We start from the raw sequence: 24,251 nt of genomic DNA, 5'->3' as shown, positions 1-24,251 counted from the left end.
GCATTCAGTGACGCCATGTTGACAAAATGAAAACAGTGACTGCAAGTCCAAGTATTATTTAGCATAATTTAAATAAAACCATACATAATATGGTAACAATTAGGCACACTTAACAAAAACTCATGGGCAACAGAGATGTGGTCAGATCAATACATTGGAACCATCAGAATGATGCTTTGAAAACAGAAAAGTGAGTGTGGGCATCCATGGTTACGTTTTCTTTTGGGTAACAGCTAGCTCCTCCTGAAGAGAACAAGGTGTCACAGGTTTTTTGGAGAGAGCATTAAAACTGAATTCAATTAAGATGGAGGCCTCCTCAGGAGGCCCCCGGAACTCAGGCACAGCAGGCAGTGAATCGGTGGCACCAAATGTCCTGAGGAGAGATCTCAATGTCCCCCATCGGTCTGAGGGGAACGACAGGCCGGGAACTCAGCCAGAATGTTAAATGACATTCGGCAGCTGAATCATCTGGAAAGATGCATGCCGGATTACACCTGTGTTAATTTAATATGATATTTTTAGAGTATTTTGAGCTTAAATGTGTAATGTACAGTATGTCTTCATCAATGGCATGGTTAGAAACCTGTGAGATGTTAACAGGAGTTGAGATTTTTCAGTGGGTCATAAGGGTGTGTGTGTGTGTGTGTGTGTTATAATTAATCATAAGTTATTCATGTTTACCTCACATAAAAAACAATATCCCCATGTTGGCACTGCACTGCTTTTCAAAAGTATGTGTTTAGTGCAGGACTGGCATGACTTTAGTGCCTTGCTAGGGAATGGGACAGAGTCAGGTCTGCCAGCTGCCTGTTTATCACATCAGTTACAGCTGCTCTTACTCACAGCACCATGCAGTAGTTGAGGGTGGCAGCTGGCTACGTCGTAAATCAAATTAAACAAGAAATCGCAAGCAATAATCGTAACATGACGGAAATAGTTTTCAGAATTCAAATTCTGTTCTGGTTTTGTAAAAAATTACTTCTCGTTTAGCATCTGCGGCTTTGTCATGTGTGAAAAAGGTGATGCTGAGGTTGAGGTTATTACAGCAGTGTTTTGTAAATGAAATATACCACATGACAGAGGTGGAGAATTGAGTATCACTACAATGATTCGTTCACAATGCTCAACACCATCAGATATAGCCAGCTCCCCCAGGCAGTTTTGTGTGCCATGTAGACTCGCACTCACACTCAGAAAATAGACTGGTGTGGAAAAGATCTGCATAGATTGTAGCCTAAATAATCTTGAAGCACATATTTTCTTATTGCTGGTTATGATAATAGAGTGGTCTTTTTTGACCACTCTATTTATATGGATAAAATGAATACAATGATGAATTTAATTTAGGGTTCAATACGAAGAAGCTGTGTGTTACATTAGTCCTATCGTTCGCCTGCTTTTCTTTCAAGAGAAATGAATGAAAACGAGTTGAGATCAATTTGTTTAAAGGAAACATTTGGGCCCTACTATTTTTTAGCTTACGCCATTGGAAATTATCAAAACATGCCAAAACACAGAAGTAACAATTAAATGCGTTGTACATAATTAGGCTTATTATACCAACTACTTGGTTGAATATGCAACACTTTTTGCTCATTTTCCGGCCAGACCCAACTTTGGCATTGCATAATTTTTGAGTAAATGATCTTAACTTCATTTTCCTTGTGGCTGTTCTTAACTAAAATGGTTAAGACTGGTGCTGATGTAGCAAGCCATCAAATATAGAAAAAAAAATAATATGACACTCCAAAATTGACACAAACCGCAATTTCAACTTTTTGGGTGCATGTACTCTACTGAATATATAAGGTTTGAGCAAAATTGCAGAATTGGCACACCCACACCTCTGGTTTTAGTATACTGAGGGGAGTGGATTGGATCAGAGGAGAGTTGAGAAAAGATTGGATTGTCGTGGGGAGTAGTAGAGTGGGGTAGAGTAATTTGCTCAGTTCACATTAACTTGATATAACACCACACATAACTTACAAATTACCTACAGATAATGAATAATAAATTAAAAGTTGCACACGACCCGCACAAACGATTAGCCGTGTGTCTGAAGTCATGTCCTAATAAAAAAAAAAATTGTAATTGCATTAGGTAAAGACCAGAGTGAGTCAGAGGTGATGTGGCGTGACAAACAGTGACACGTCAGTTTTAGGCTCCTCCCCCCTGTGACCTACATAGGGCTCATTAGTGGCAGGCTGGCGCTGCGGAAAGCGCGCCGTTACGGCTGGGTAATTGGAGTCGTGGGAATGCGGCTCCCTGCAGGTAGCAGCGCGGCAGGGGCAGCGTGACACCGCGGTCCCCAGAAGGATGCCGGGTGGGTTCTCCAGTGAGCCGCTGGACCCTGCAGAAAGGCACCTGAACTTTTCACTGAATATCCAGCCAAATAAATACATAATGTGCATGGTGTTTTATGATATGAATAATACTCCTCAAGCAATTGTAAAGACAAATTCCAGTCAAATTCAACTGACTTGGTGATTAGGTTTTTTGACTGATTGACCGGCTGGTTAAAATGACAATGATTCCATCTTCCCTATTCCCTGCATATTTAGTATATTATATATGAAGTATATTTCTGCCAGTGTCTCTGTAAAAAAAATCCTATACAAATTAAACAGAATTCAACTGGCAATGTAGTGCACAGTAGGTATTTGGGTAAGCATGTCTACCATGCAATGAGATAATAAGTTTTGCATAATTGCATAACTGGCTGGCTTGGTAACTCACCCCTCCCTCCTTGAAATGTAATAATATTTAACATGTTTGGTTAACCCAAGAATGGAGATGTAAGTATTCATCCTCATTAACTTCCATAAACTGTAGGTTCTTACACATGACCGCCTCAGGACTTGAGCTGTTCATACAGCTGAATCATTTTTCAGGACAATATGAAAATTGCATGTAAACTGAGAGGTTGCATGTTCAATTTAATTGCTTGTTCCCTTCAGCAAAGATGCTCTTCTCATGCCTGAAGGGATAAAGTAGTTTCTGATTCATGTCATTTAATGGCAGGTGGTTGGGCTAGCACTTAGCAGCATCACCCTCCCCATGTCAACACACTTATCTGTTGGAGAACTTGCATTACACCCATGCAGCACTAAGCAGAGCTGGCCTCTTGTAACCTTGCCACCCCCCTCTCCACGCCACAGAGAGCACTTGGCTGCCTCCACAGAAATCCCACTGTGTCATTTTCAGAGCAGGAAAACCAAACAGTCGGTCTAAAGTGAAGACACTGACACTGCAGCCGTTTAATCTGCCCCTGAGTGAGAGAGGACACAGGGATCTCCCGGGTCAAAGGTCAACAAGATGAGAAGAAAAGGGAATGCAAGGTCAACATGTCTGAATGAAACCCATTAATACTGCAAATGAAAATAAAATGGTAGAAATCATTTGAAAGTCTTTTTTTATCCTTGAACATGCACAACAATACTTCAAGGCAAATTATATTACTGAAATGGAAAGTACTGTAAATATATCATAATGAAGTGCACCATGGTATTGCAGTGCTTCACAGTAAATGGGGAAAATATCTGAATTATTGCCATTGCGATATTGAAATTGTTCTTTCAAAATAGCTATTAAACATATAAATTGTTTCATTTTCTGGCTTTTTTGATTAATGTTTTATTTCCATTTTTTGTCATCAAACAATTCGTATGTGGTCAATTGTGTGTGTGTGTGTGTGTGTAACAGTATGTGTGTATCCGTGCATGTGTGTGTGGGTGCATGCATGGGTGTATGTGTGTGTAACAGCGTGTGTGTGGTGGATTGGAGACCTCCTGTAACTGTATGTGTGTGTGGTGGATTGGAGACCTCCTATAACAGTACGTGTGTGGTGGATTGGAGACCTCCTATAACTGTGTGTGTGGTGGATTGGAGACCTCCTGTAACAGTGTGTGTGTGGTGGATTGGAGACCTCCTATAACTGTGTGTGTGGTGGATTGGAGACCTCCTGTAACAGTGTGTGTGTGGTTGATTGGAGACCTCCTATAACAGTGTGTGTGCTGGATTGGAGACCTCCTATAACAGTGTGTGTGTGGTGGATTGGAGACCTCCTGGGAAGCTCAGGTAGCTGTTATCAGGCAGAATAGCCAGACCCCCAGAGCAATGATGGAGACATTCTGCACAGTTTTAAAAATGAGATTCAAATGCAAGGTCCCGACTCACTTTGGTAATTATGGCTCAGAGCACTCATTGAAGCGGGGTGTTAAGAGGAGCAGCATACTGGTCAAACTCCCAATCTGGCCACCTAATCATCCCCTCTAAGTTCATCTCATTTACTGGCAAATCAGTTTCTTGTTTTTCGCTTCCAAAGTCATCATACGACATAAAATATGGCCGACATGGTTAATGTATAATAATTTCATGAATGCCCTCTGATAATGTGTGAAGATGACAGATTTTTACTGATTTTCTAACTGCATATCAGGAAACTCAACTACAGTACCTATAAATAAGGAGAATGTTGGGAGTGAAGAAAGGTATATTCATACAAGCACCCATGATAATGAACAGGGGCCGGCCTGCCTTTCCTTTACATTACAGTAGGACCGTGGAGTAAAAGCAAAGCACAGGCTCTCTCAAAGCTGCTAAACGCAGGCTTGCGCAGCTGAGTGGCTCCTTGCTTTGGAGCAGGGGAATGAGAACTCAACAGGTCAATACTTCCAACAGAGGCAAGGTCACACCTTACAGGAGCCAGCTCTGGCAACCTGAAACATTAGCCAAGGTCAAATAGGAATGGCAATAATAGCTTCTCTCTCACACACACACACATACACACGCACACACACACACCTGCACACACACACAGAAACACAGAAACACATGCGCACACATGCATGAACACACACACACAAACACACGCATGCACACACACAGAAACACACACGCACACACACACAGAAACACGCGCACACATGCACACACAAACACACACAAACGCACACATGCACACACACAGAAACACATGCGCGCACACACACAGAAACACACACGCACACACACACACACGCACACACACACAGAAACACACGCGCACACATGCACACACACAAACACAGAAACACGCGCACACATGCACACACAAACACATGCATGCACAAACACACAGAAACACACGCGCACACCTGCACACACACACACAAACACACGCGCACACACACAGAAACACACAGATACTGTAGACACATCCACCCACAGCAGCTGACCCTCCCTTCACACGTACAGCATAAGTAAAAATACTGTTATAATTATATGCATATAATAACGAAAAAATCCCCTATCCCTTTCGCAGAACTCCTGACCCTGCCCGAGGCTGTGGGGTGAGGTGGCATATAAGGATGGAGATTTGCAGTCAGCAGGGCAGCGTCCACCATATTACTGACTGCTCCGCTCCACTGTGTGCCCGTGCCTTTCCTGCATCAGGTCCTGTAACCGTGCAGTAACCCAGCGCTAACGCACTGTACCGCAGCGCCGTGCGGTGATCACGACTAGGCATTCCAATGTGCAATGTGGCGGAAAGGAAAATGGGTGTATAAAAGGTTTGTCAAAAAGAAATGATAATTGGTATCACACTGCTCAAGGTCTATCACCTTGCCATTATAAGCACAGCAGCGTAAATTGGCACGCACTTGAAGCGCTTTCAAGCGAGTAATTCTGAAATGGAGCTTGTAGTACGAAGTCTAATATTTGCCTCAAACTGTATATACATTAATGCCTACCTGCCCAAGTTGGTGATATATGATGAAATATCACTGTGTTCAAAATCATTCAAAATCAGCAATCACTAAAGCCAAAGATCATAATGAAGACAGAAAATGTATGTTTTCTTTAGTAATTACGGGCACATGTAGCCCCACACATATTTACAGCACGCTGGAAAACAGAAAGCAAGCATGTTCTGTCCAGGACCTGATAGCTTTGATAAATATCTCTATAAATCACATACAGTAAGTCATCCAAACTGACTGAGTCACAGAACACCTCTCCCTTCTCTAAATGTCTCTCACCGAGACTCTTCCTCTTTCAGAATCCTTCTTTCTGTGTTTTTTCTGTTACCAGGTAACATTCTTGTTATTTTCCATCTTACACAAAACGGCCATTTTACAGAACTCGCTCATGTTCATCGATCCAGTCACTTCAATCATCCAATTATTGTATAAACAAAAAACCATAATTTAAAATAGGAACATACTGTTAATCTGTTATTCTCAGTGCCGTATACAGGGCCATGTTCACAACATATCTCTCCCTTTCCTGTCGAGACATTTCCTCAATATGAGAACAAACTATTTAAGCTCTTATTTTTTGTTTCCTCCTCTGAGTCATTTGATCCTGTACAGCTGGTGGCCATCGGATGTCTTTATTTTCACAAGTATCTACCTGTCAGGCGAAAAGCGTACTGATCGCTTAATTATGAGGGGGGTATTACCTGGATTAGGTAGAGTTTGAGAGGCAATGAGTGTCCTGGTCATAAGGGAAGCAAGTGATAAGTCCTCATTCTTCACTGTGTGTGTGCGTGCATGTGCATGCATGTGTGGGAGTATGTGGGCAGGTGTGTGGGTGCATGTGTGCGTGTGTGTGTGTACAAATGAGTATAGCTCAATGTCCTCATTCTGAAGTGTGCATAAGTGTGTGTGTGTGCGTGTGTGTGCATATGTCTGTGTGAGTGCAAAAATGAGTATAACTCCATGTCCTCATTCTGGAGTGTGTGTGTGTGTGTGTATGTGCCTGCACGCGTGTGTGTGCGTGTGTGTGTGTGCGTGTGTGTCTGTATGTACTTGAGTCCTCTTTCCTCAGTGTGTGAGTGTGAGTGTGTATGTGCGCGCACGCGTGTGTGTGTATGTCTGCATACACTTGAGTGTACAGCTCTATGTCCTCTTTCTTCAGTGTGTGAGTGTGCATGCGCGCGTGTGTGTTTGCGCATGCATGTGCATGCGGCTGTGTATACGTTCACTCACTTGTGCTGAGGAGCAGCAGAACTTTCATGGACAGAAACTCCTCGTAGGTCAGCTGCAGGCGCACAAACTCCTGGCTCACCTGCCGCATGCCCACGCACAGCTCGTACATGGCCGACTGCTTCATGCGCTGCCTGCGGGAGGAAGCCAGGAACGTTAACTCCTTCCATCAACACATTCTGCATCGCACCAGAAAACTCAAACATCTCACAGACAAAAACACAACAGGACAACAGCAGGGAAGAGTCAGTGGGAAGCTGTGTATGACACACGCTATATGGAAACCTGTCAAACAGATGCTACGCGGGCAGGGGACTGCTTGGGTTTGGCCCTGTAGCTCGGGAATCCCCCTCAATGACAACCACAAACAAATCAAACGCAAGCCTCCTGGGAAAAAGCTCAAGCTTACATCTTACGCCACAAACCACATCAGAGCAGACGCTGCAATGGAAGAGAATTTGACAGTCCACAAGCTTTATGTCTCACGAAGACAGACAGTACACAGCCTGTCTCACTCTCAGACAGACAGTACACAGCCTGTCTCAATCTCACACAGATAGTACAGACTGTCTCAGTCTCACAGATAGTACAGACTATCTCACTCTAAGACAGATAATACGCAGACTGTTTCTCTCTTAGAGAGAGACTTCTGGACTTAAGTAGTTTTCCCTCTTTAATAGCAGAACAGGTGTGACACACAGGTCCTGTTCATCAAATGTTGAGTCAAAGGACACCCCCATTCTGGTGTATAGTTGTTGAACACCATTATGGGATATTTGAGAAATGGGGCAGAAAAATCTGTCTTTCTGCATCAGTTGCTACAACCGCATGAGGGTCACAGTAGCAATTTGGACAGAGCTGCATTTTTAGAATTAACAGCATAACTCGAAAACCACAAAAAAACAACATTTTGAGCTATTCACAAATAATAATGAAATAAAACAAAAACATTTCATGATATGATGGCCTTAATCAGTAAAGAAATGAATTACTGAAAGGCTCGATAATAACCTCACAAAGCATAAACAAGACAATTTAGAAAGGGCTGTTCATGTTTTCATCGTTAACAACATTTTCCAGGAACTACCCATAACCACCAAGATAAAACTTTATTCGATACTCCTTCCTGCTGTTATATACAGTATGATGCTACACTGATTGCTATATTGTCAATGTAACTCTTGAATATATAACAATGCTACCCAAACAATATGCCAAATGATCAAAATATGCAAAACTTGAACTTGACATATAATCATTTTTGTGTGTTGCTATTAGCACAAATAAATGTTATGATTTGAACATATTCCCAAAAGAAGAAATGTAAAATCAAACGTAAAAATTCACCAAATTCGCTGCCTCCACTCAGAATCGTCTGTTATGACACACTGCTTCAGGCTCCCTTCAGTTCAGTTAATTAAACACTCACACTGCATTTGTTGTGGCGCAGTATAGTTAAGTGACCTGCAGGGGGCAGAGTCTTCTTGTTCCTGTTACTTCCTCATTTGCTCAGCACAGACACATGGCACATGTTGCAGCACTCACACATAACACTGTCGCACACCTCCCCAATGCTCTTCCTCTCCAAATACATTACAGCAGATTACTTGCTCCATTTCCTTTTATTTCTACTTTGATCACACACATACAGACACAGACACAGACACACACACACACACACACAAAAGATTGAGGAACGATGCCAATGTGTGCAAGCACTTCCTGTTGGAAGAGGGTCCATTCAGGAACAATGAGCCTGCTATGATGACACAAACTTCCTCGCTGAGAAAACAAAAGTAAGATTCCTAGGAGCATTAGCTTTGCAGTATTCTCCCTCATTCTGAATGATCCTGTCAAAGCAGACCAACACATTGTCATTAATGTTACTTTAAACACTAAATCTAATAAAACATAAATATTGACCTATATCACTCTAAATGCCTGACTGACTGAAAACATTGTTTTCCAGAAGAGGTGAAATAGTGGTGCTTCTTGCCACTTACTCGTTGAAAATGAGATCCGGGGCAAAGTAAAGCATCTGTCCGTTGGTGTGCTTGTAGGATCTCCAGCTGAGGGCGAAGGATGACAGACACATCCAGGAGTACTGGATCAGGGTGATCTGATCCTCGATGGGGAGGGCCCGGAAACCTGGAGGAGGACAGGCAGACGTGAGCGGGGGCAGGGAGAGATGAGTCCAGAGGTGGGGGTGGGGGAGGGTGAGGGGGAAAGCGTGTGGTGACACAGCGACGTTCTTCTACTTAATGGAGGAGAAAGAAGAACATGCATAGGGTTCCCTGCTAATGACACACACAACGACAAATGCACAAGGTATACTGTACAGTATGCACACATGTACACATGCACACACACACACACACACACACACACAAATGTGTGCACATCCAGACAAACGTGCACACAGGCAAAAGTACACACACACACTCTCTCTCTCCTTCACACACACACATACATACACACAAAAGTACACACTATATACACTGGCACATGGCCAGAAATATTCTAATCTGTGTTTACCCTTTCAAATTTTAACTGCAGCAGTAAGTCATAAGGCCATGATTCCCTCGTAGGTTCCATCTACTGCTCCTGCCCTGTCCTTCTACCTGTCTGTACCTCGAATACTCTTTCAAGTCATAAAATGCTTTATCACATTTGCTACACTCAGTCAGGGCAGGAAGGGCTAAGATGTTTGCAGTAATTTGACAACTACAATTACACCGTGTTCAGCACAATGTCAACATGCTATTCTATCAGTTTCATACCGTACAGCTATGAGAACATGTACTTGTATTGTACGTGTATTTTTGCCCCTTTTTGAAAAATCCTTGCTTCTTGGAAAAGGCAGACTTTAATAAACACAAGACGAGAGGATGGAATGAAACCAACACAATACCAAAGAAAGAGTTAAAAATGCTAGGCAGTGAAAGTGACAAGCATTTCCAGGACAGACTTAAAGCTACAGAGCTACATCACAGGTACTTCCCCAATGAGCCTTTTTACACATTCTACTGTTGAGGTTAAATAAATTATTATAAAATTCCTCTGAGAGGACTGAAATGAATTAATGGTGATGACGTGGTGCTTTCAAAGTCAGAAATATGTATTCTGGCCTGCTGTTCACCTAATATTCTATTTATACGCCTGAACAGAACCTGCAACCGCTCAAAAAGTATTAAACATAAAAACGTAGGTGAGCCATTGCCCCATGCAACACTCTCCTTAACATTATTCTCCAAACTTATTACACATTCTGAAATTGGATATTAACAAGCCATACAGTTAAAAGGTGGAACCACAACTTGCTGGAAAGAAATATGGATCTAACAAAAAAATTCAATGAACATTCATTTATTTGATAACTAGCTCGCTGTTAGCCACAGGAAACAAAAATCAGACATGCAACACTGACATTCACATGCTGTTATCATAGCAGCTGACAGTTTTTTTAACTGCATAGTGTAATTGTCCTATGCCTACATGTATGTGTTCCAATAACTTTCAATGTTTAAAAAAAGATGTCAATATATTTACCACTGGTTTAATATTTTGAATGTGAATGTAAGGTTTTCAGAGAGCCGGGCTTTGTCACTAAGAAACTTCAATGAACATGAGTAGGCTGTAGCAGAATGTCAATGAGGATGTGCCATCCACTATAGAATATGATGTCATTCCTGGAGCAGCAATACGACTATGATTCATTGCCTTGGCTGAGGACATTAGCTTAGCGGGCTACTCGTATCTCCGGCTGTGTGGAGCTCCTGGCTCAAAAAACGCAGCAGCTCGACCATATGACAACATGCGCACACTACAGCGGTACGAATTGACCCGCCGACCTGGTAGTACTTTGGCCCACTTGACCACTCGGATCATCTGCTTGCCGGCGAGCTGGTTGAGGCTGGAGAGGAGGTGGTCGGTGGTGTCTGGCTGGGTGTTGTCGTAGCCGGCGTACACCACCTCAGGCTCGATGAGCTCCAGGACGCTGCAGATGGACGGGGAGAGGTACGGCGTCATGCCGCCCATCCCAGGCACCAGGGCCCCAGCGGCACTCAGTTCCTTCTCCGAGGCCAGGCACATCTGGCCATCCTTGGAGCTCTGCAGGGACCCGTCCTCACTCAGCACTTTCAGCTTCCCCAGTTTCTTTGACTTCCGGGCTGCAAAGCACAATAAAAATAATAATCATTTGACTGCTGACACTTTCATCCAAAGCCATGGATACAGTTGATAAGACTAAGCAGGGGACAATCCTTATTGTGGCGGGGAATGAACCACCAACCTTCCGGGCCCCAGTCATGTACCTTAGCCACTAGACTGCAGGCTGCGTACAAGGACCTACAGTAGACCAGAAATCGAGGGCTGAGAACTGCTGGTTTTCCACCCTCCCTTCACCTGGGAGTCAGGGATGAAGACAGTCTGGCCAATCAGCAACACCAATTGTTCAGTTAATTGCCCGGGGGAAAAAAAGATGATCTCTGACATAGAACGTCCAATCTGCTGAGACCAAACGACTGTGTAGCCCATTAAAGAAAAAAAAAAAAGGAAATTTCAGCACAATTCTTCTCACTTTCAAGAGCCAGAAATGATGATAATAGTGTGTTGAGCCTTTCATCTCATGAACTCAAAAGGCTTTTAAGGAGGGAAGCTCACTGCAACCACCACTAATGTAATAGCGGCAGCAGAGATAGAGACACAAGCCCAGGTTTGTTACACTGCTGGATACTCTCTAGACTTTAGGTAAATTGTGAGCCCAGATACATTACAGTTATTTAACAGACCAAAGGAACTTACAGTTGATTAGGCTAAAGTGGGGCCACTCCCTCTTGGAGTAATGTGGGGTTAAGGGCCTAGCTCAAGGGCCCAACAGCTGCAAACATCGTACTGTGGTTACACTGGAGTTTCAGCCAACCTTCCAGGACCCACTCAAGCACCTTAGCCACCAGGCTATCCGCTGACCCCAATGGGCTGCACAGCCAGTTCTGCTCATTATGTATTCTTACGCGTGGAACTCAGGGCGTGGATGCGAGGCATTTATTCAGCACAACGCTCAGCATCCATTCTAAGATGGAGAGGGATGGATTATCAAGCTTATTAAGCCTATTAAAACAGGGGATGATTAGATGGGCCAGGACTGAAGGAACGTCATACTCTTTGTAGTAATTGCCATTGGGTCTTTAATGACCACAGTAAGTCAGGACCTGAAATAAAGGCACAAGAAAATGACACAACAGTGACCCACATTAAGTCACTACATTAAGATTTTGGTTTTCTGCTTTGTCCAGAAGGAAGACTGACCCCCTACTGGCCTAACAATCTGCAGCAGTAACCCTGACCCTAAGCCTTCTTAGTCCCTGCGATCAGAGAGAAGGGGATATGGTGGTATGGTTGCTGTCAAGACAATCTGTAATTCTTCCATGTCAGCCATTAGTATTGGTTTTTTAACATTCAATTATTTACCTCACCTTCAAATAATATATTCACTGTATGCCATGATTATATTGAAAGCATTGTATACATATAATATACTGCATGTCTAAATTCTAGAAGTAATGTACTGTTGGTTATAACCTTATTTGAAAATATATTACACTTTTTTTTACCTTGCATTAAAATTTGTATATAGTTGGTGAGGATGTGTTAAAACAAACAAAGAAAAGTTAGAATATCAAAACTGATTAAATTGGATTTCTGCCAAAACGTACCTCTCCTTTGAACTGTAAGATTACTTTTTTCAAAAATGTAAATAATGTGCTCTAAGAAATCCTCACAGTATGCTAAATACAGAAAAAAACAGATGTTGAATAAATTCCATTACCAAATTGGTTTCCTTGGAGACAAATATGCTTAACATTGCATTATTCACAGATTTGTAAAGTGTACCTCTACAGCAATCAAAAGTAAAGCCACACATTTTTTTATATAATTAGAAAGACATAAAACAACAATAAATAAAATTACTTAAACCTTAAAAATAACATTGGCTAGCGTTTCTTTTCACCAATCCAGAAACGCAAATGTGTTTCTAGGGATACTCATGACAAACACTCATGCCATGCTTGCTTTTGTTTGAGGAATCAGTGTTGGCATCTCACAGAGAGGTAAAATGCAATGCTAGACAGGTTAAAGACTTGTCAGGCTATGACTCAGCTGAACTGCCAAACTGTGTGATAATACTTCAGTAACTGCTCACAGTTCAAATTTTAGATTTTCAATGGTTTCTGACATCGCTATTTGATAACAAAACATAGTTTTAGCCCTCTGATACCGCAACCACTGACTGAAGAGTCATATTCATAGAGGCACTATATGAATACACTGTTTATGTCAGGGATCCATTTTATAACACAAGGTTGCTCTTAAAACAGAAAAACCAGAGTGAATTAACCAAAGGCTGTATTAGCGTTATTATATGCCTACCCTCTATTGTTCAGCTGGTGTGAAATAGACGTGAGCAGATGCTTGTGGCCCTGCAGAAATGGCCTGGCGCAGACTGAGGTAACTGTAACCTTGGGCACAGCTCAAACTCTGGGCTTCAGGCACCAGCTTCAGGGGCTGATCAGGTATTCTGCACAGGTGCGTCTGTCAGCAGGGCTCTCTCGGTCAACCTTCCCAGCGTCCCTCAGCAGCGATGCAACACAGAAGCCGCACTGCAGAGTACTGTACACGCCTACGTAAGGCGTCACCTCTGCCTACTGTACTGTCTTACCACAACAAGCTCGCATGCATTATGTCGAAAATGTTGGTTTCCATGCCATCTCTTTTGGCCTCAGTTTTATGGTAACTTCTCAGCTGCTTTCTGTTTTTGTGTGAATGGCTTCAATTGTATGCTGCAAAAAAACTTGGGGAGAGGCAATGCCAAAAATAAAGCCAATGGAGGCGAATACAAAACCAGATCAGTATTTTATCAGAGCTGTGCGCAATTCTTCCTCTGTGTATCATTTTGCTGATTTTCCAATAATGAAAATAGCTGTGTATCAGAAAGCATGTATCCATGCCACAACTGGTGATCATTTACAGAGAAATGTAGCATTAGATTGTGATTTTCACAAACGCTAGATCCAAGGACACATTTAAGCTACAGTACAGTACACAGGGTGTGCTGGTTTTTGTTTTCACCTTAAAATTGACAACAATCTACACCGAAAGAAACCTGTTGAAGCTGACTGCTCAACAGCCACTTTAATGGATCAATGAAGAGCTGAGTACCAACAAGGCTGTGGACACCCCGTGGCTCTCCAGGACCACGGTTGAGGATATTTAAAAGGTTTTTCCCTCTGGCAGTTGTGTGTTCCCATACCTCCAAGGTTCATCCCGGCCTGGAGACACTTGCGCACTCGACAAGCCGGGCAGTTCTTCCTCCGGATTTTGTCAATGATGCAGTCATTCCTCCCGGCACAAAGGTAGTTATGCTGACCTGCGAGGAAACAGGAGGACATTTAGCTTTAAAGGAAACAAAGTCAGCGACATGACCTAATGTACACAGCAAAACAGAGCTGGTGTGCGATCAGAATACTGCATATTACTGCTGATGAGCACTCATACTGTACTGTAGATGCAGCATTCATACTGTTTCATATTCGTAGTGTAGGTACAATGCTAGAGCAAATATTGGGGCTAACGTGCTATTTTAATGATTTGGGCATTTAGTGTGTGGCATCACTTTTCTCATTATCACATTATCTTCTCTGTTACAGGCAATGATATCCCCACACTTTTCATAAACATTTGATTTCATTGTACTTTTGTATACGACTCTGTCTGCAATATTCACACCCTTTAAGAAGAAAATGCCTCTCTTTTCTTAAAGGGGGATCTCACCCTCACTTGTGAAAGATCTAGATAGCACAACACCTTAGGCAGTATGAAAAATATGAAATTATAGCCATTGAAATCGTCTGTTTAAACAGTCTGTGTATTGTTCTCTTTACTGTAGGTATCATTCCGATCCCACACCTATTCCTGAGTATCTTATTAGCGCTACTAAAATGCATCCTGTGAACTACAGAGGGCCTCCAGTTGTATCCTTCACCAGTCTAGAAAGCTGTGTTTTACTGCAGCAATGTATTGGCTCCATAATGAAAGCACTTCTGACAGCACAGTAAAATGTTCAGTGTTAAATCAAGTCTGGTGTAGTACATTTTTCTATGATTGGGCACATTTCATTCCTAGTGGACTCGTATAAACTCTGTTAGAGTTGAATTAACACTAAACATTTTATTGTGCGGCGGGATGTGTCGCTGTTCACTATCCTGACTGGCTACTCGTAAGCTATCTATCCATGTAATGTATTGAAATTTCCGTTGAAATGGTCCCTGTCACATCCATTTTCATCTTCCTGGCAAAGGAACAGGAAAAAGTGCAACAATAGATTAAGGTAAATTTTGCCTTTCAAGCATTACCATAAACACTATATTTAATATATTGTATCCTGGTGTGTTGCTTTCATCAAATTGATATAAACAACCATAGATGCTCTTTAAACACATTTTGAAATTATTATTCAACACTGTGGGCTAAAAATCAATATACTTTAACCCACAATTACAATACAATGCAATACAAATACAATGGAAGACCTTCTCAATAACATTAAAGATATGTATTGCAGACATGACCCACAAACAAACGCTTAGGCTATCTGTGAATGCAGAATTGTCTTGAACCTGTTAGCAATTGTCTTTTGTGATTTTCAAGCTTGCCAATTTTGGTGATTTTAATAAGTTCACCCACCAGTGACAGACTCATTATTATGTAATTGTTTTTTTGAATATGATTGTTTCCCTTAAGTGATAGCATTGTCTTTGTTCTCTCCACATGAAATGAGTTTGAGCGTAACTAACTGAAAGGCTGCAGCACGGTGCGTAATTCTGATTACCAAAGGTTCTGTGCATCGTTTCTAACTATTAATACAGTGATTAAATACAACCTGCACAAGCACAATATTACAAATTAAATATTAGCCTTCTCAAAGACAGAGTACATATTTATATGCAGATAATAAAGTCTTATCTTCAAAAGCCTCATTATTTCAGATTTTTTACCATTGTCATTTTCTTCAGACCCTTATGCTCATTTTGTTGTGTTCAGTGAGCCTCAGTCGCACAACTCCACTCACAGATTGCTTATTATGCGATAATAAAGGATTATTCTCGTTGTGCCCTTCAGATGCAGTTTTCAAATGGACAGGAAAAAGGCAGATGGATTAATTAACTTAATTAACAACAGAAGGCAAAAACAAAATTCCACTTGGGGACATCGTTTTGACCTAAAAAAAGCTGCAAAACACGAGAGATTGCTGTTTTTCCCCGTTTTTTAATAATGTGCGCATAGGAGTGTTAGACCCAATTAAGAAAAAAAGAATCAGCTGCAGATGGGCGATGCATAATAAAAACAGCAACGGAAAAAAACAAGTGGAAGCCGGCTGGAGAACAATAGGTTTCAGGGCTAGTGTTTAACCCCCACCCCTCCACCACACACCTCCATTTTGTGGCCAAAGGCCTTCACCAGTTGGATGATTGATACGAGGGTTTGGCCTTGTGGTCTGGCCAATGTAACAACCTGAGAATCTTTAAAGCAGAACCTACCCGAAAGTCTGACAGAGCGTGCTTTTGCAGTATATCAGGCCCGCTATGCACTCCTTCCTGTATCTCTGTAGGACAGAGCAGCACACACCCACGCTCTCTCTGAGCCAGAACTGACCCCAGGACAGCGAGCCGCCCGCCTACACCCTCTCAACACTGGGAGTCCAGGACTTCCTCAAACACTCTCTCTCTCTCTCTGTCTCTCTGTGCGGCTCTTCTCTCCTCCTCTCACTCTCTTTCTCTCTCTCTCACACACTCTCTGTGTGCCTCTTCTCACTTTCTCTCTCTCTCTCTCTCCTTCCCCTCTCTCTCTGGGTCCCGCGCACTGTACACAGATCTTTCCGGAGAGGCTACAGAACAGCGGCGAGCGGGAGCGGAGGCGCGGTTAATCCTCTCCGCGCGGACCACGCCCGCAGAACGCGCGAGGCTGTCGGGCAGGACAGGCGCACGCTGCATCCGTCTGTCTGACGGGAGGTCTGGCAAGAGCCAGAGGGCCAGCAGGAGGAGCAGTCAGAGCTCAGACGCTATTTCGGGCTGAATCACATGGCTGTTACATAAGGCCATTTTTCCTGCTCTAAAAAACATTCAACTGTAGCACAGGAAACGGGGCGCAGCACCGCGCACCGATGCGACTGGAGTCAACAGAGACAAACCCACAGCCCCTCTGCCTGCTGAGAGACCCCCTCCCCCCTCTACTCCATCCCGTTAATTATTGTCAGAAACTGTACTCTCAGCCAACATGGAACTTCTGCACACTGGGCCTGGGGTTTCCCCCCCCCCAACATTTACAGAAAGTGACATTTACTGATAAGAGCTGGCTTTTCCAGGGATTAATCACGCACCTTTCGTATGGATTGAGAAACTGCGGAGATTTGTTTCTGGAATCCTTGTTTGCCTCCCACCCCTCCAACTTCTGTTCTGTGAATAATTCTGAGCCAACACTACAGGCCTTTTAAACTCGATTACATAATGGTATTAACGCAACGTTAAAACCACAGACGGGCCAGAGCCTACTAATATTTTAATGTTCAAAAGTGGTTAAAAGAAGCAAGGAAAGAAGCTCAATCACTCAACTGAACGACTATTTCTTTTAAAATTTTGTGAACAAAGAAACAAACTGTTACTTACTCATTTTAATATTTTGATATTCCACAATTACAATACAGGCCACAGCTCCAAGTTGCTAAAGAAAATTGATTCAGCGCAATCCAAGAGGAAAGTTAATGAATGGATTGGTTACTGAATAGATCGGTGACTCCTTTTAGCCAGTGACATCACACTCAGGATATTGAGCGCAGTCAGTGACCGTGAAGGATCTCGGAAGAAGACATTTTTTTGGAACACTGATGAGACTTGTGAATTTAGGTTGCTCAGAATTCAGAGTGGAACTGTCATGGCACCATGTCCAATGATTCAATAAATCGTGGCCTCGCTCTGTGCTCCAAACTCCAGCAGCCTCTGCAGAATCATCAATTCTCTCCTCTGAATAGTTCCAAATAACTGATAGCCTGAATCCCCTTTACACAGAGAGGAGTATCCCCTCTGGTGCGTGTGAGATCTGGGAAGCTGGCTTTGCTGGTCCTCTAAACAATGCAGAAGAGCTGTCGTCATTATTTTATAACGCAGGAACGAGAATTTGTTCTCACACTTTTGTTCTCCCCGCAAACTTTTTCAGACCATTTTGGAAATGAGGCACTGCATTACTGTATGGTTCTTTAATTCATTTGCAGCTCTCATTCCTGTGTTCTCACTGGGAGTACTCAGTAAAATATGAGCTGTGACAACCGGGGTAACAAGACAACTGCGGTAAAACAGTTAAAGAAATATAAACCTTGGCTTGGCATTAAAGGAAACTGTGCTGTTTATGCTGCAGATTCGTGTTTTTTCTGTTTTCCTCTGAGGTTGTAAACACCTCACCCTAAATGCCTCTCTTCAAACCAGCTGCATCCATGGATCCACTGATGTTCGCATACAGTTTTATGTAATCAAACATCAAACCGCCAACATAAATCATTTCAGCCAGTCCACAGTTTTCTGTGCATCAGGCTAAAAATGGTGTGTCTTTTCGGTGTTAAATTGCTGAGGTGGAGATTTAATGGCTCTTAGCACCAGCTGTATTAATGCAAAATAAACTTGTCAGGGGCCAGCTGTGTAGCACCTGTGTGTGTGTTTGTGTGGGTAAATGTGACTGTGTGTCTGAATGTTTGCGTGTGCATGTGTGTCTGTGTGAGCATCACGCACGCTGGCTTAATAATATGGTGATAGAGTGACGATAGATGGGTAAAATGCGGAGAGTTAAGTTTTTGGGGCCCTTTTGGGTTAATAATCTTCACAGATCCCACAAAGCTCTTTGGATATGGGAGACAGAAGCATTTACTGTATATGCATTAGATATGCAGCTCATATGCTAACAACAACGTTATCTTCTTTCCTCATCCTGCAAGATCACAAAGGCTATTAAACAATTAAATACCACTTTCTTGCACAGGCTTGACCGTTTCTATTTGTGATCTGATAGATTGTAGATTGATGAGAGAAAATGGTTGAAAAGTCATAGCTTTGTAATCTAGGTGATGTTCTGTTCTGGTGTTCGTGATCAAGTTGGCTATTATTTATGTATTTACACTGTATATATGGATTGTATATAAAAAAAGTAAGTCCCTCTGGATAAATGTGGTAAATGTTAGCTCTATTGCCTCACCTGCTGAATGTTGAACAGTGGGTTCATTCTGTTTATGCCCTGCCATATTCCACCACTACACTGGGTTAGCAGTGATCAAATTCCATTTAACAATGGCCTGCCCTGTGGGGTGAAATGACTGCCCTGTTTGAAAACAATAAGAAAAGCTCAGAGCAAATGGCAAGGTTTTCATAAGCTAAAAATGCAATTTATAACCAGAATACACGCATATAGTTTAGTATGGTTCATATGTTTCTTTAATTTCAGAACAATAATTGAATATGACTGTCAAACACACTGTGGTCTGTACTATCAAACACACCGTGATCTATGTTATGAAACCCACTGTGGTCTGTGCTATCAAACACACTGTCCTCTGTGATATCAAACACACTGTGGTCTGTGATATCAAACGCACTGTGGTCTGAGATATCAAACGCAATGTGGTCTCTGCTATCAAACACAGTGTGGTCTGTGATAGCAAACACAATGTTGTCTGTGCTATCAAACACACGGTGGTCTGTGATGTAAAATGCACTGTGGTCAGTGAAATCAAACACACTGGTCTGTGCTATCAAATGCACTGTGGTCTGTGCTGTGAAACACATTGTGGTCTGTGATGTCAAACACACTGTGGTCTGTGATATCAAACACACTGTGGTCTGTGATATCAAACACACTGTGGTCTGTGATATCAAATGCACTGTGGTCTGTGATATCAAACGCACTGTGGTCTGTGCTATCAAATGCACCATGGTTTGTGATGTCAGACAATTCTGATTTAAAAAAAAAACCTTCCACAAAGGAGACATGAAATGGCTGATGTCATGGGCCGTGATGGCTTTATTAAGACTTTGCTCACCCATTACACCTGATTAATCTTGCCCATGTCCCATGAACAGGCACGGCAAATTTGATCATGTGACCAGGGCAAGGTAAATTAAGTAAGGATAAAGCTAAGAGCTTTGCATGTCTCTGAAATGACTCCCTTGATTTTCTGAACTACCGTAGGTTATTTCTCAGATGGATAACAGCTTTGCTCAACACAGCATGAGCTTAACATGTTCTGAGCTGCATTAGATTTTGATTAAGAAGGGACAGCCCAGTTTGAAGCAAATTCATTCACTGCTAAAACCCATTATCTGGATATGCTGAGGTATATCAGTACATAAAGGACACCAATTGTTCAACACGCATCGCACAGCAGTGAAGACTCTTTCTTTACATTGCATTGCATTTCAGTACATTTTAAAGCATTCAGCATTGGGCTGTTTGAAATTATAACAGCGCTGCTTTATCTTGGAATCAAAGCTCTCACATCTACCTGTAAATTTCACGCACTTCTGTCTTCTGTAACTGTTATACTACCTTGTTACCAGTTACCTCACCTCCTCACCATGCTCCTGCTTTCCCGGTCATATTTACAGATTTATTTAACCTCTTGAGATTAATGATCTACTTTGCAAGGGAGACAGAGGTAGGAAGCATATAACAGTAAATTGGAATTCCAATGCAATTAACACGTACAATCTATGGCAACACAACAGTTAATGCCTTGTAAAAACCTGTGTTCTCTAGCTTTGTTTGTTTTTGTAATGTGTAGGTATGGCAATGGAGAATTATGAGCAAAACTCCTGTTTCCCAGTTATCAACCTTCACTTTGTAGCTCCTATACTTCTCAACTTCTGAGGCTAGGAACTCCCTACTAGAGAACAATGAGGCTTGGTCAAGAAATATACACTCAGTGATCACTTTATTAGATAGACCTGTACACCAGCTTGTTAATGCAAATATTTAATCAGCCAATCATGTGGCAGCAACTAAATGCATAAAAGCACACAGATGTGGTCAAGAGGTTCAGCTGTTTTTCAGAACAAATGTGAGAATGGAGAAGAGATGTGATCTAAGTGACGTCGACCATAAAATGATTGTTGGTGCCCTACAGGGTGATTTGAGTATCTCAGCTCATCTCCTGGGATTTTTATGCACAACAGTCTCTAGAGTTTGCAGAGAATAGAGCGAAAAACAAGAAACATCCAGTGAGCAGCAGTTCTGTCGGTAGAAATGCATTGTTAATAAGAGAGGTCATAGGAGAAGAGCCAGACTGGTGGAAGCTGACAGGAAGGTGACAGTAACACCAATAACCATGCAACAGTGGTATGCAGAACAGCATCTCAGAACACACAACGCGTCAAACCTTTAAGTGGATAGGCTACAGCACCAGATGACTTAATAAGTCTAAAAAATAAGTCTAATAGATACCTAATAAAGTGCTCACTGAGTGTAGACAGAGAAAGAAGCTGTATAGTGAAATTTTGGGATACAGAGAAATCTAGCATCTGCAGATCAAAGAGCATGGTTGGTTGGGCTGCAGAAGGTTCAGCAATGTTTCTGGTGCCAAGCCATTTAGGGCTTTAAAAACAAGTAAAGGACTTTCAAAATCAATACCAGTGCAAGTGCAGGCTAATATGAACTGTCTTCATTGTTTTAGTCAACAGTCTTGCAGCACCATTTTTGGACAGATAGTAGTCTTTCTATACTGTGCTTTTAAAGGCCAGGGGAAAAGGGCACTACCATAATTTAATCTACATGAAACAAATGTGTGAATAATTTTTTTCACCAGAAAAGACTGTGAAATGCTGTGAAAGACACAATCTCCAGCTATATTCTGAAGGTAAAAAAACAAACAACAGAAATATGGGGTTGGAAGCTCTATTCCGACTCTAAGATTACATGACATTACATTACTGGCATTTGGCAGACGCTCTTATCCAGAGCAATGTACAGTTGATTAGACTAAGCAGGAGACAATCCTCCCCTGGAGCAATGCAGGGTTAATGGCCTTGCTCAAGGGCCCAATGGCTGTGCGGATCTTATTGTGGCTACACCGGGATTAGAACCACTGACCTTGCGGCTCCCAGTCATTTACCTTAACCACTACGCTACAAGCCGAACATGTAGATTAACTACATGTTCCTCCCCTCTGGTTTAACATTCAATGCTGAGGAGCCTAGGTCACAAACTTTTCTTTTTGATCTAATAAGTAAAACATTTTGCAGATGTTACATTCTTTTAAATATGCATACAGTTGCACAGTTGAAATGTACTGATGGCACTGTGGTAATTAGGTAACACTGAAATGATATAGCTACTAAATTATACTGCCAGGGGGGTTATAAACAGGAAAAAGAGACCCCAAAATGGATCCCTGTGGTACTCCACATGTAATGTCAACCATTTTTTAATACTACTTGCCCTAGTTTACACCCAAGGCAAACCTAATGCAAGGTCAGTATCTAGTATCCATATCTAGTATCAGAAGAAGTTCAAAGATGTCCAGTAGGGGCACAGATTGAGAAATATCTCCTGAACATTCTGTTGGTCATACAAGAAGGGCAATACTACCATAATAGAGGAACTGACGTATAGCAGGCGCAGTTAAACACAATTATGACAAACATGCCTATTTCTCCTTCCCTATAATTTGTTACATATACACTCAGAACCCCCAGACTGTCATTGCAAAAGTCAGTGTGCATGCATGGGTAAATCAGGAAGAATGCAAAGTTAAGAGTTAAAAGAGTGTTTTTTTTTTTTTCTTTGTGATTTGTCTGAGTCAGTATATTCCCAGGCCTTCCTGCTTTGGAGGGCACAGAAATAGCTCTTTCCCCTGAGAGGACAACGCCAACAGAAATTAAGCAATGGCTGTTTTAATTCCCACCTGTATCCTTGGCTGTGTCCTGCAGTCTCCTCTCATATATCATAGGATGAAGAGTTTTTTACCATAGAGAAAGAGAGGGGGAAGCAGACTGTCAAGCAATGCCCCTTAGTGCTGAGTCATTGTTTTAAAACCAAAACCTCTCTATCTCTCCCTCTTTCTTTTTACCTTTTCATCCTCTCTCATTTTCTCTCTCTATCTCTCTCTCTCTCTCTCTCTCTCACTCACACACAGTGTATACTGTACAATGTACAGTACATACAGTACAATCCAAAAGTATTCACATCATGGTTAAAGATAAGCAAAGGAAATTCTACAGAATAAATAAATAGCGCAAGCATGAGCAATGAGCTCATGCTAAAAAAGCTTGAAAAATTAGATTATTTTACAGTAATGCAATTGCTCAGAGAAAAATACTTGTTTTAACAGAAAAGGATCTACACAGATTTGTTGCATCTGGGAGACAAAAAGTCTCCACATCTACCATCAGATGGGATGCCAGTAGGCTTTTTACAATGGTTGCCAGAAAAAAGCCTCTATTGAATCAACAAAAATAAGCATCTGGAGTTTGCTAAACGGCATAGGAACTTCAATTGGAACCGGGTGTTATGGTCAGAGGAGACCATTAAGGTTTTGGCCACACACACCAGTGGTGGGTTTGGCATCAGAAGACGATCACATACAGTATTCTGAAAAGGACTTCATACCTAAGGTGAAATATGGTGGTGGATCTTTGACGTTATGGGTTCTAGTGGTCTAGTGGATAAGGTCAATGGAATCATGAACTCCAGCAAGTGCCAAGACATTTTGGCCAAAACCCTGGCTCCCCCTGCCAGGAAGCTCAAACTTGGCCACAAATGCATATTTCAGCAATACAGTGATTCCAAGTACACCACAAAATCCACCAAGAAATGACTAACTAACCTCACAATTTTTGTGGTTTTGTGATTTTGTGGTTTAAATTGAAGAGGACAGTCCACAAGCACCAACTAAAGTTTCTGGAGGAATTGTCAAAGAGCCCCTTCTCCCCACATGAGATGCTGACAAATCACATAAAACATGATAGAAGATGACTCAGTAGAGTTATCTTGAAAGGAGGATGCACAAAATAGCACAAAATACAACAAACGGGGGTGTTAATAGTTGTGACATCTTTTTAGAAAAAATATTATTGTTGAGCACAATCTTTCTTTCTTTTTTGGGTGCATACAGACGCTTTGATGTGTTCCTACAAAACTTGGCATATGGACTCAGGACTCCTTTCTGCAGATGTGGAAGGAATGCTGATACTTTGG

General features: G+C 42.0%; 1 protein-coding gene across 1 annotated transcript in view; it reads right to left on the bottom strand.

Annotated features, from left to right (window-relative positions):
• LOC133130198 (mineralocorticoid receptor-like) overlaps positions 1 to 24,251 on the bottom strand; it is a 70,673-nt gene that overhangs the window by 4,770 nt on the left and 41,652 nt on the right. The window contains exons 4-7 of the mRNA XM_061244575.1: positions 14,275 to 14,391; positions 10,817 to 11,134; positions 8,969 to 9,113; positions 6,969 to 7,099 (exon numbers count right to left, since the gene is read on the bottom strand). Of these exons, the coding sequence (XP_061100559.1) occupies positions 6,969 to 7,099; positions 8,969 to 9,113; positions 10,817 to 11,134; positions 14,275 to 14,391 (711 nt within the window). The remainder of the gene's footprint in view (positions 1 to 6,968; positions 7,100 to 8,968; positions 9,114 to 10,816; positions 11,135 to 14,274; positions 14,392 to 24,251) is intronic.

The sequence above is a fragment of the Conger conger genome, chromosome 6 (assembly GCF_963514075.1).
Source record: "Conger conger chromosome 6, fConCon1.1, whole genome shotgun sequence".
Lineage (NCBI taxonomy): Eukaryota > Metazoa > Chordata > Actinopteri > Anguilliformes > Congridae > Conger > Conger conger.
Note: the sequence above shows the minus strand (reverse complement) of the source record. Positions and strands in the feature narration are given on the sequence as shown.